The sequence below is a fragment of the Arvicola amphibius genome, chromosome 5 (assembly GCF_903992535.2).
Source record: "Arvicola amphibius chromosome 5, mArvAmp1.2, whole genome shotgun sequence".
NCBI lineage: Eukaryota > Metazoa > Chordata > Mammalia > Rodentia > Cricetidae > Arvicola > Arvicola amphibius.
Window position 1 is genome coordinate 73,751,265 of NC_052051.1, and position 12,774 is coordinate 73,764,038.

The window sequence follows — 12,774 nt, forward strand, 5'->3', positions numbered from 1 at the left end:
CTTCCCACTTTGAGACAGGGTCTTCCCAAGCCTGTCACTGACTTGATTAGACTACTTGACCAGGAAGTTCTAGGAATCTGCTTGGCTCTGTCTACCCAATTGCAAGATTACAGACAGCATCTGTCTTTTGAATGTGGCTGCAGGGTCTCAAACTCCGGTCTTCAGGCTTGTTCAGCACTTACCTATCTCCCCATGCTATTTGTTTGTTTGTTTGTTTGTTTGTTTGCTTTTGAGACAGGGTTTCTCTGTGAAACAGTTCTGGCTGTCCTGGAACTCACTCTGTAGGCCAGGCTGGCCTCAAACTCACAGAGATCTGCCTACCTCTGCCTCCCAAGTGCTGGGATTAAAAGTGTGTACCACCATTGCCTGGCTCCCCATTCCTTTTTAAAGGTGGATTTTTGATAGTGTAAGTTTTCTTTCGAAGAGTGGTAGCAATCTGGATATACTAACAAAAGGGTACAGAGAGTCATGGATAAGCATGTTTACTATAGCGTTGTAGTAAAAAAGATATTTTAGTTGAAGAAATAGCAGTTAGTCTATACTCACATGTTAGAATACTATATGACCTTAAAATAAGGGGCAAGGGAGAAGCAAGGTATGTTGATTTGCAAAAATGTCCAAGTTACACTAAGCTAAATACAGGCATGAAAAGTATGCTCTCTATGTATGTTTAAGGTTAGGTGTGCATTTTATAGAGGTAAAAACTTTCTAGAAAAATCCAGAAGATAAATACAAGCCTTTGAAGAGTGGTTCCTTGGATGGATATCAAAAAGCTACAAAAGGTGATTTCTGCTTGCCTTAATCCTGTCCTAACTTTGAATTGTAGCCTAAAAATATCTATTACTCAATGATTTAAAAGTGAAATCCAAAACAAAATGACAAAGTACCAGGAGTCATTCTTTTGGCTGCAAGTGGAGAGGCCCCAGTGCCTGGGTGGCCACTAGGGGCTTCCCAAAAGACCAGTTGTGCCAAGTAGTTGCTAGTGGTGGGGGCAGGGGAGTTCTAGAATTGCCTTCTTATTCCTTTTGTCTTCTCTTTCCTCCAGAATGACATTCAGCCTAGTTTCTAAAAGTCTGCCTGACCTTGCCTGCCTTTTTCTTTTTCTCTGTCTGGTATGATTTAAATCAGACAGTTTTACTATGGATGGATACCACAGAAGAGGCCATGAACAAAAGTTGGATAGTTCCTATCATCCTGCAGCGTCCTGTATCTTGGAGTAGCCTGGCCTAAACAGCGTAAAGAAGGGCTAGTGTTGGGTCTTGCATCCCTAACCATCTAGCTATCAAGCATGGGTAGTTAAAGAATAAGACTGTATGTGAGGAACGCAGTAAAAAAAAAAAACACTGAGGTGTCTGCACCATGATTAGGGGAGAGGTTTTTGTTGTGGATGTGAGCAAGAACATCCAAAGGCATCGAGAAGAATCCAGATCCAAGAGGAAAAATACGCAGACTAGACATGGGCCAGGGAAGTGGGGAAAATAGCAAGAGAGAGAATAATGGGCAAAAATAGTAGAGAATGGGTGTGGTAGGGTAACAGGTAAGCACCTTGCTGTTATAAGGGGGCTGGAATAGCCTGTGGCTAGCGTAGTGCAGGAGTAGGGGAATGAGAGGGGTCAGCCAGCTAGTGTGGGGACCTTGAGATGTGTAACTAGTACTTGTGAATAAGAACTGAGGGAGATTGGAGTTCAGCATGGACTTTGATGTGGAACCACCTGTATATGTCAATGGAGAGCCTTATATCCCTTCTGCCAGAGGCAAGAGAAATGAGTCCTTTTGATGGGTGGACCCATTTCACAAGTTTCTAAGGAATGGTGGGTTTTATCTAACAGCCAGAAATCCTTCTCTAGTCCAGCTTGAGCCAAGCCAAGAATGTCATTTCTAGACCTATGTACTGCCCAAGCCCTATTTAAGACCAAGTAAAAGTACTTTTCTTCTGTAATTTGTAATCATTTTAATGCTATAGAAAGAAAAACAAAAAACCTTGAGGTAAAAATTGCAACATCTCAGATGGCTTTGAGGGACCATTGAGAATTGACAGAGAAAGTTTATTAGAAGGTTACTAACATCATAGGCAGACGGAGGACAGCATGGCCAGACCTCTAAGGAGATTCCAGGCCCCAGCTCCACAGACATACAGCTTGGTGGAACCTCTGAAGAGGCCGCAGGTGATTGCAGGATGCCCACCAGTGTTGGAGAGAGCCAGCGCTCTGTCCTGTCTGCTAGCTCCAGTGCTGATCTTATCGCGAAGCGCCATCATCAGCAAAGGGAAGAGTCATATTTAATCAGGACAGTGTAGGGTTAGTCAGGTTTCCCCCTCCTTCACGTGCTCATGCACACACACACACACACACACACACACACACACACACACAACTTTCAAAAATGTAAAAATGCCTCTCCAAGTCCCAGGGTTCCCGCAGATGGGTGTGAGAACACACACACACACACACACACACACACACACACAAACCATGACAGAAGTGGAGATTACATGCACAGTTTACATTTAGAATCTTAGGGATCTGCCTAGCACACAACACCTAGCGAATGCAAACTCTCATGGCAACTGGTGTCTTCATCTCCTGCCTACTACCCCAGCAGCTGAAATAGTGAGGCTTTTCCTGCTTACAAATCACTTTTCTTCCTCAGTTACTTGTGATTATGGAAGAAGCTGACATCTTATGTAACCATGTATGGGATGATGTTGCCTGACCTGTAATAAACACTTAAATATTTAACGGATGAAATTGAGAAAGCAGCCTTGAAGTGGGGAGAGAGTTGTAATTCTTTCTGTCTCTCCTCCCTTCATCTCACTTCCTCCTTCCCAACCACTGGACTCTCCTGACAGCAAGATCCACTATTATATGTGTCTTGTATCATCTCTAGGTTATCTAATTGGGTTGACCCATACCTTGCCTTAATGCCAGGAGAAAGCAGACCCGGGTCTTCTGTGACAACCCACGAGCCTTGCACTGGCCTGTCCCAGTCCGTCCCGAGTGCGCTGTGAACACTTCCCCTGAAGCACTGAAGTGTAGAACGAAGCGGCGGGGCTGCGTCCTGCCACCCGGCCGCCGGCTAGCTTTACACCTGAAATAATTACACGGAAACTGTATTCTTTTAAACACTGCCTGGCCCATTATCTGTAGCCTCTTATTGGTTAATTCTCACATCTTCCTTTAACCCATATTTAGTAAACCGTGTAGCACCACGAGGTGTGGCTTACCAGGAGAGATCTTAACCTGCGTCCATCTCAGAGAGGAGAATCATGGCGACTCACTATGGTGACTGCCTGAATTGTCTCCCCAACTCTCCCAGAATTCTGTTCTGTCTACTCCGCCTACCTAATTTTCTGTTCTCTTAAAGGGCCAAGGCAGTATCTTTATTAATAATGAAAGTAACACATAGACACTCCTCCATCATTTCCCCTTTTTCTGTTTAAACAAAAAGAAAGGCTTTAACTTTAACATAGCAAAATTACATATAACAAAACAGTTATCAAGCAAGAATTACAGTTACAATATTTAAACCTATTTTATCTTTTATCATAACTAAGGAAAACTTTAACTACTGAACCATTCTTCAACTAAATCAAAGACTCCAGAAGGATATAATATTACCTAAGTAAATGAGAAATAAACAAATTCCAAAATTCTAGAAATGACAGAGACATCTCACTGCCTGGACAGTCACCCAAAGTTCTTTTGTACTATTGGGGCATCCATCTTCGGCCTTCAGGGCCATATTATCCAGCAAACATTTTCATGAAGCAGGAAATTTTAAAGACAGTTCAGTCACTTTCTGCTGTGTCCTGCAGAATGTCTCGCAGACTCTTTCATGAATCAGGAACCCAGAAGGAACATCTCACCTTTAGGCAAGTTCAGCAGTCCTCTCTCTGTGGGTTCTTTGTGTCCAGTTTATGCAACAGTCCAGGCAAGAGCAGTTTCTTGCCAAAATGGCTATCAAACTCCATAAGGAGCCTCTTCAATGCCCATCTTCCTCTCAAAGTAGATTGGTATTGCCAGGAGCAGATGTGTCTCATTGTCATGAAAACCCTAAGTTATTAAAACACTTAAATGCCATATTCTGTAGTCTTTCAAAGATATGAAGAATGTCTATCTGAAATATATCTGTGCACATCTAGAAAATCTAACTAACATGACTACAAGCTTGACTATTATCGATGATTATCCATTAACAACCTATATTTCCTAATTATACATTACAGTTTTAAATGAACTACACAATTACAACACCTTAATCAAGATCAGAAATACATATTCATATAACAAATTGACCTTAAAATCCATACCAATGCAAATTATTCATATCTATATCATATCCCCCTTTAAATGTAAAAGAACATTTATAAACAATATTTGGGAATGTGGGCGCAGTTATTTCTCTCCAAACTGCTTCCTGCTGAATGGGGGTGCTGTTAATCAGATCTTTTATGGTATAACCTGTCTGCTAGGTTCATCTCAGTCGGCAGTTGAGCGAAGTAATTTTTTGAAGATGTTCACAGCAACCTTTCAGGAGGGCGTGGTCTATCATACCATATTGGGATAGAATCAATCCACAGGGTCTCGTCCTCTGTGAAAACAAAAGAAGAAACTCTTTTCCAAAGCATCATGTTCTTAGATCCAAATCCTGAAGTCATACCGTTAAGATGCCCATTCTGGTCTAGACTGGCAGCCCATATAATGAAATGTCTCTCTGTATTTAGCTCCTTTACAGTCAAAAATTTCAAAGAAAACACAACAAAATACATAATCCAGACTCTCTGTGAATTTTCCATTTTTACGTGGCTTATTTTTACTCTATCACTTACTTCTTTTAATCTATAACTATCTGTATTGTCTCTTTAAAGACTTTACCCTTTTTTTAAGGCATCAACTTTATTCTCTATATATTTATTTTTTTCTCTCTCAAGCCTACATACAGTCATCCAACATTGTGACCCATTTAAAAGTCTTTTATGTCTGAATCTGTCCTATTGTGAATCTGTAATTTTTTTACTGTCCAGAAACATGTTTGATTTGTGCCTTTACATCGCTAAGCGCTTAAGACTCTAAGCTGTGACATTCCTGGATCAAAAACAGGTACTGTGAACTTGCCCTGCCCAATCCAACATGGTGGAGCCGCTTGTGACTCTGAATCGGTTGCACCTCTGAGCTGCAGAGCCGCTGGGCTGTTCTAGATGTTGGCTCCACCTCTCTCCAATTTCAAAATGGAGGGCGTACCATTTTCTGCTAGCTCTGGGGCTGCCAGGTAGGAGCTGCACTCAGCACTTTAACTCTGAGACTGAGTATGCGGCACAGAAACTCTTTTCATCCAAGTTACAATCAAATCTGACACGCAGAGCACTGTGCAGTCTGAAAACCTCTCTCTGTATGGTGGCAGAAATCTGCCATGTTCTTCTGCCTGCCTAAGCCTGATTCCACCATCTGCTCAGGTGCAGGCAGGGAGCAGGGAGCCATTGGCATGGTCTCAGAGCACTCTCCTTCCGATCCCAAGTGGGAACACAAATATCCAGGCCCATAAAAGCCACTGAAATGCTTTATAACCAGAGTTTGCACTGGCGGCACAGCACCAGGAAGCCGCGTTTTAAAATGACTCAGCTTTTTCTCTGTCGCTATTGCCGAAACAGGAAATCTCTGTACGGCACGTCCAGGCACACAGCAAAAAGCTGTGTTAAACTCTCTCTCTCCTTTATTTAAAGTGATTTCAGGTTTTTAAGTGGATTTAGTCACCACGTTGGAGCGCCAATCTGTAGAAAGAAGCAGCGGGCTGTGTCCCGCCACCGGGCTAGCTTTACCCAAAATAATTACACGGAAACTGTATTCTTTTAAACACTGCCTGGCCCATTATCTGTAGCCTCTTATTGGTTAATTCTCACATCTTCCTTTAACCCATATTTAGTAAACCGTGTAGCACCACGAGGTGTGGCTTACCAGGAGAGATCTTAACCTGCGTCCATCTCAGAGAGGAGAATCATGGCGACTCACTATGGCGACTGCCTGAATTGTCTCCCCAACTCTCCCAGAATTCTGTTCTGTCTATTCCGCCTACCTAATTTTCTGTTCTCTTAAAGGGCCAAGGCAGTATCTTTATTAATAATGAAAGTAACACATAGACACTCCTCCATCACTGAAGGCTGGTGGAGACTCAGCAAGTGTCCCCTCTCACCTTTCCGCCTGTCTTCCCCAGGGACAGGAGCTGACCATCCGCCAGATCTCCCTGCTGGGCTTCCGGGACCTGGTCTTGCTGAAGGCGAAGCTGGGTGACTCGCTACTGTTGGCACACTCCCGGTTGCCCTCATCGGTTATACAGATGCTGCTCATTCTGCAGGTGAGCGCTGGGGAGGCCTGCCCCTTATGCCACAAGCAGCGGAGTATCCTGCCATGATGGAGATGGGGAGCAGGGCTGATGCAGAGCAGAGCAGCTGAGCTGTGCATTCTTCTGCTTATTCATCCATGTTTCCTGGTTCACTGGCTCATGTATATTTGTTGTGCACCCAGCAGGCCCCTGGTGTTGTATCTGGTGCTGGTGTTGGAGTCAGGGAAGAAAACAACACCTGATTCACTAGGTGCTGTGGCCTTCTCAGTCCCTTTGAGGGTGTTTTTGGGTGCTCACCCTCCCTCTGCTCTGAATACTCTGTTGCCTGGGACAGTCATAGCCTTTCCTAAACTTTTTCCTCCTGTTTGTGTCCTCAGCACCCAGCCCAGGGTTGTGAGCACAGAAGTAGGCCTTCACTGTGGTGCCAACTAGTGAGGAGAAGACATCCTTCCGTGCTCTTCCAAGGAGTGCAAACAGGGACAAAGCATCTACCATAGTTGAGTCAAGATAGACCTAGAACTCCTACATGTGTCTCAGAGCCACCAACTCTGGTCACTTTCTGTCTCTGTTTGGATCATTCTTCCTCATTTTTCTGTGATGCTGTCTCTTGTGGCCTTGCCTGGTTGTTTCTGGACTTGGTCTTTCTGTTTGTGGAATAATTCGGATCAGATTACATGTGACATTCCATGGTGTTTACCAGCGAGACACTACCCAGATGGCTCCATGCTGTCTTCTCATCCCAATCCTAAATCTGCAACAGGAAGATGAGCTAACACTTCGCAGGCTCTGGTGGTTTGCCAGGTGCAGGCACATGGACTATAAATGTACTGTTTTTCTTAAACAATCCAAATAACCATCTAATGAGGTCAGCATTGTTGTTATTCCCATGCTCCAGACGAGGAAACAAAAGCAGGACACTTAAGTGCTTGAGTGAAATCCCTCAGCTGGTAAGAGGTGGTAAGATTCTAATACTCAGAATCCTGCTCCCTCTTCTGGGTAAGAGATCTGACTGGCATGTGCTGTGCCCAGTCAGCTGACCCTAAGTGAGGTCAGGTGGACCCAACATGCCCTGGGGAGCCCTTTCCCGTGGATGGCTGTGCAGTTCTCAGTTTCTAGCCTCCATCTGGCTCTTGTTGACTGGGATGCCACCAGTCCCATCTATGTGCCTTTGGTTATCTGTCTGCATATTCCCCTTTCCCGTAATCAGAAAAGAAGGGTCGTCTCAGAGATGAGGGCGGGTATCAATCTAAGTCCAGCCTTTCTGTAAAAGGGAAGAAAAGGATAAGCATGGCAGAGTGTCTCCAGCTTGCACCTGAAGTACTGAACACAGAACTTAGCCCCCAAATATGGCGTGTAGAAAAGGAGCCCCTGAGGGTTCGGGAGTGAGGTTAGGAAGTTGGACTCCACTTTCTGTTTTCGTTTCTGACGCTTTGGGGGAGGCATCCAGTGCTAGCTACTTCCCTTTTTGCCGTGACAAGATACCTGAGAAAAACAACTAAAAAGAGGAAGGATTGTCTAGGCTTCGTCATCACTGCAGAGAAGGCATGGCAACAGGAAGGCGAGGCAGCTGGCCACACCGTATCTTATATCTGTATCAGCAAGTAGAGACAATGGATGCCGGTGCCCAGCTGGCTTCCTCCTTCTATGCAGCCTGAGACCCCAGCCTAGGCAACAATGCTGTCCATGTGTATGGTGGGGTCTTCCCACCCTATTAACCTAATCTAGACAAGCCCTCAAGGGGTGTTTCCATTCTGACAGTCAAGATTAACTACCACACATCCCTTTCTGTTTGTGAGTGTGGTTGCCCTCTGAAGATTCTCCCCAACTGAAGCTGGAGCAGGAGGACATGTTTCTATTAATAAAAGCCTTTTGAGGTTCTGGGTCTTGTGTAGAGTCACCTGATGACACATGTTGTCACCTCTTAGAGCCCCTAAAGATGTCCCAGAAGGACTACTCTGCCTTTGTCCCATTTACCCACCATGCTGTGTACCTGCAGCTCTTCCAGCTTACCTGGTGCTCTGGTCTTCGTGGTCTGTGCGGGGCTGAGATCTTGGTGCTCACTTCCCCTCTGATCTAAACACTGTTGTCCGGAACAGTCAAAGCTAATCTTAAGCTTCTTCCTCATGCTTGTGCCCTCAGCACCCAGCACAGTCTTGATCATAAAAGTAGCTGGTGGTGGAGCCAGCTGCTACTGACCTAAGGAGGATTCCAAGGCCATGGCTTCTTTTAAGGGAGTGCAATACAGCTAGAGAAGCTCCCTGGCTATGGTGGAGTTCTGCAAAATTGGACAAGGAAATAGTCTCTGCTGTGGATCTTTTCCTCCCACTTCAAGGTGGTAGAGGATCAGAGAGGCCAGCTAACCAACACGACTACAGCCTGATCTGTGAGAGCTGGACCAGTCGGCCTTCCCTTAGCTTTTGCTCTCTGACCTCTTAACCTTCCTTCCTGTCTCCTCCTCGGGTACTGGAAACACCCTTCGAACTTCTAAGATAGCCACTCTCCGGGGTGGGGTACTTGGCATCGTTTCCCTCTGAGCCTCGTGGTAATAGGTCTCCTGGGCCGCTTTCTCCCTTGGAGCTCAGAGAGATGAGGCAGGGAAGCTGACAGCAATCAGTGTAGGTCTTCCCTGGGTCCAAATTGATTCTCTGGGTCCTGAGGGACAGCAGCTTCAGAGTCAGAATAGAACTTTCAGGGAATCCACTCTGGGGCCACTCCTGCTACAGGGATGTACTGTCACCTGTCTATTCTTTCCTAGGCCCTAACTCTCCACAGGGACATGAAACCTGGGGATGATTTTCCCAAATGACCTGACTCTGGTACAAAGAGAAAGAGTTTTTCTCAGACTTCAGCTCTCCCATTCCCACCAGCCTTCCAAACCTTCTTGAGTCAACCCCTCCCTTATAAGAAGATGCCAGGGCATCTCCTGCTATAGGAAGAACGCTCTTGTTCTCAATGGGCCCTACCCAGATGAGGGAGGCATTCAGTCAGTATGGGGCCCTGCCCAAGAGGCAAGGTATGTGACATTGTCCTTGGAGGGTTCTGTGCCTAGGTTAATAGTCTCCCATCTCCCACTCAACACTCTTAACATTTTAAATTTTGGGCCCAGCATCTTGTTTCATACTGGGCCGTGAAAAGTTGTCATTTACTGACTGTTCTGCTAACTGGGCTAGCAGTGGGTCAGAAGGCTGAGGATGCCCTCAAGGGTCATATCCTTGGGAGCGCTACCCAACTCTAAGCTGTGTTATTATCCATTTTCCTCCTGCCTGTTGCCACTTCTGTTTCTTGTCATGTCTCTTTTGGGAGAAGAAGTTGATGAGAACTATCAAAAGAAGAAATAGAAGAAGAAACAACTGTTTCCTGGGCTTTGAGACCTAATAAAGGTGGCTTTATGACTTGGAGCGCTCTGCCCTTAAGTCTGGTTTGGTTCCTGCCCCTTTTCCTTCCTACTGCCTTGAGTGCTCCTCCAGTTTGGGCAGGCCTTGATGTGTCTTCCTAAAGCAGCTTCTTTTCTTTTTCTTTTGATTTCCAACACTAAGCATTCTAATGCTTGAGCTCGGGGGGGGTGGGGAGTGGAGTGGAACAGAGGGTGTGGAGAATCACCATGCCAATTCCCAGTGCTACAGTCAAGGTCGTCCCAGTGGACAATCACTGGCTGCACCTGTCCCTTCCTTCCGTCTGTCATCACCTGTAGCTGCTTCTTAGGTCTCTTGTTTCCTCAAGCTATCCAACACCCAAGCATCCGCATCTCATCTGATGTAGCTGAGAAGGACCAAGGGAGGGCCTATTTCCTTGGCAACCACACCTTACCCATGGGTCCCTACCTTCAGGAGTTGTTCCCATCTGCTTCGCTCCACAGACAACTCTGGGGCCATGGTGAATTCTTTGTTTTTAAGGAAAGCCATTCAGGCCTTTCTCTGTTGAGAGATCATGGAGATAATCTTTCTGGCTAAGCACAGAGACCCCTGGAGCCTGCCTTCTTTCTTTCTCAGGCCCTGTCCTTTTCCTGGTGGCCCTGGGTCTTTGCCACCCCTCAGCAGGAGTGCACATTTATCACCTCTTCCAATGAGAAACAGAGTTCACAGGAGAGGCTGGATTTCTAGAAAGCAGGTTTTAGCAGCCCCTTTCCAGCTTTGGGTGCCGTGCATTTATTTTGGTTGGCTTTTACCCAAGTCTTAGTTTGAGGCCTCAGGCTGTGCTGGACCACTCTTCCTTTCTCCTATTTTGGACTTCTAAGTGTTTTTTTCTCCATGTTCTACTCTGGTAACAAAGTGACAGCCACATGGACTCAGAGCCAGATAGCTTGGGTTCCAGTCCAGTGGGGCTTTTTTTGTTTTGTTATGTTCTTTGTTTTTGCCATTTGTTGGTTGTGTTATACTAGACAAGTGTCCTAAGTCTCCTCCTGGTCTTTATTTCTGGTCCTTGGAAGGGTTGTTGGGAAGCCTGCATGTTAGTCCCTATGCGGTGCTTCTGTGGTGTGCCTGTGCGCTGTCGGTAAGGTCCCCACTCTTCTGTGGGTGGGGTAATTGTTGGGCCTTGTCACCTTGTCCTTTTAGAGCAAGAGTTGGGACTATGCTGCCTACACTGTTCTGGGAGAACCCACATATTGATCTTAGAATGCCCAGTTTTTTGGTTTGTTCTTGTTTTGTTTTGTTTTGTTGAGACAGGGTTTCTCTGTGTTGTAGCCCTGGTTATCCTAGAACTTGCTCTGTAGGTCAGGCTGGCCTCAAGCTCAGAGTTCCACTTGCCTCGTAGTTTCTGATTTAATGATTCTCTTATCTACCACTCAGCATCCTAACTCAGGGCCTCGCATCTTCATTTTGTACTGGGCCAGGAAAATCTGTCCTTTGTGTTTTGCTAGGCAGCCTGGCAGAGGGGCTGAGAAATGAGGACTGCTGCCTCTGTAGGGCCCAGTGTGAGCTGTGTCCCCGTGGCCCATGGACCTGTGAGAGCCACCCAGCTCCAAGCCTTGCGTTTATTTTTTTCCTCCCACCTATGGCCTCATCTTCGTCTCCTGTCCTCGTTCATTCTCATCCATGGACTTGGGACAAATGACCAGTGCTTCTGGCCCGTTTCCTCCATTCTAACCACAAGAGGCTGACGTGGCCACATGGTGAGGAGGGTCATTGGCAAGCGCTGACAGGTGCCCACCACTGCGACACTTTTCACTAACCTTTATCTCGGGTGTTTATTTGTAGAGTGTTCACGAGCCCACAGGCCCAAGCGAGGGTTATTTGCAGCTGGAGGAGCTGGTGAAGCAAGTGGTGTCTCCCTTCCTCGGCATCAGTGGGGACCGCAGCTGCACAGGCCCCACGTACTCATTGGGTAAGAAGAACATGGCTCTAAAGTCTAGACGCTTGGGGGTAATGATACCCACCTCATGGTGCCGAGCACTGATTGTCTGCCCAGCACCTTGCTCCAGTGAAGGCCAGGGCAGGTCTTGATTTGTTAATTACAGATGCTCCTAGGCCATGTGGCAGTAACCCCGCCCCTCTACCAATCTTCCTCAGAGACTGATCCCAGCCTCTGTGGTGGTACCGGTCTCAGCCACACCTTTGATCAATGGCTCTGATCGTTGTATGTGCCTGGACATTAATTTTCTTGTATCTATTGCCAGAAAATGTATTTTTAAAAATTATGCCCGCCTTAGTTAGGTATTATCAAACACCATGACCAAAAGAAACTTGGGGAGGAAAGGGTTTATTTCACTCACAGTCCCATATAACAGTTCATCATTGAAGGAAGTCAGGTGAGGAATTCAGGCAGAGCAGGAACCTGGAGGCAGAAGCTGTTGCAGAGACCATAAAGGGGTACTTTCTATTGGCTTGTAACCCCCGGCTTGCTCAGCCTTCCTTCTGATAGAAACCAGGACCACCAGCCCAGGGATGACACTACCCACAATAATCTGAGCCTTCCCTTCATCAATCACTAAGTAAGTAAATAGCATACTGGCTTGATTACAGCCAGACCTTATGGAGGCATTTTCTTAATGAGGTTCCCTCTTCTCAGATGACTGTAGCTTGTGTCAGATTGACATAAAACGAACCAGTACAACACCCTTCACTCACATGCGTGGAAACCCGCCCATAATGTTTCTGCCCTTGACAGCGGCTCAGCATGTGAAGCTTCTATGTCATTTTCACAGGCAAACCTTTGACCTACTGTCCTCTCTCTGTTTCCGTAGGTACTGCAAGGGCTTTCACTGCAAGGGTTCTGGGTGGGGCCTCCTCTTTTGGTGACCATAACGTTACTGCAGTAGCAGGTTCTGTCTTAGTCTCTTTAAAGTATCTAGAGGAGAATCAGATCTGGTCCTCCTTCCAGGGAGAGCACAATCTAGATGGTCTCAGTAGAAATGGCTGGCGACACAGTACAATATACTGTAGAATAGTTCCCAACAAAGCCACTGTTTTGGTGGAAGCAGCCTTGGGAAAGGCTCGTGAT

At 46.1% G+C, this 12,774-nt stretch overlaps 1 protein-coding gene across 1 annotated transcript in view; it reads left to right on the top strand.

The window, feature by feature from the left end:
* The window catches only part of Prr5l (proline rich 5 like), an 84,715-nt gene that overhangs the window by 63,604 nt on the left and 8,337 nt on the right, over window positions 1-12,774 (top strand). Inside the window, exons 7-8 of the mRNA XM_038330617.1 lie at window positions 6,208-6,348; window positions 11,532-11,658. Of these exons, the coding sequence (XP_038186545.1) occupies window positions 6,208-6,348; window positions 11,532-11,658 (268 nt within the window). The remainder of the gene's footprint in view (window positions 1-6,207; window positions 6,349-11,531; window positions 11,659-12,774) is intronic.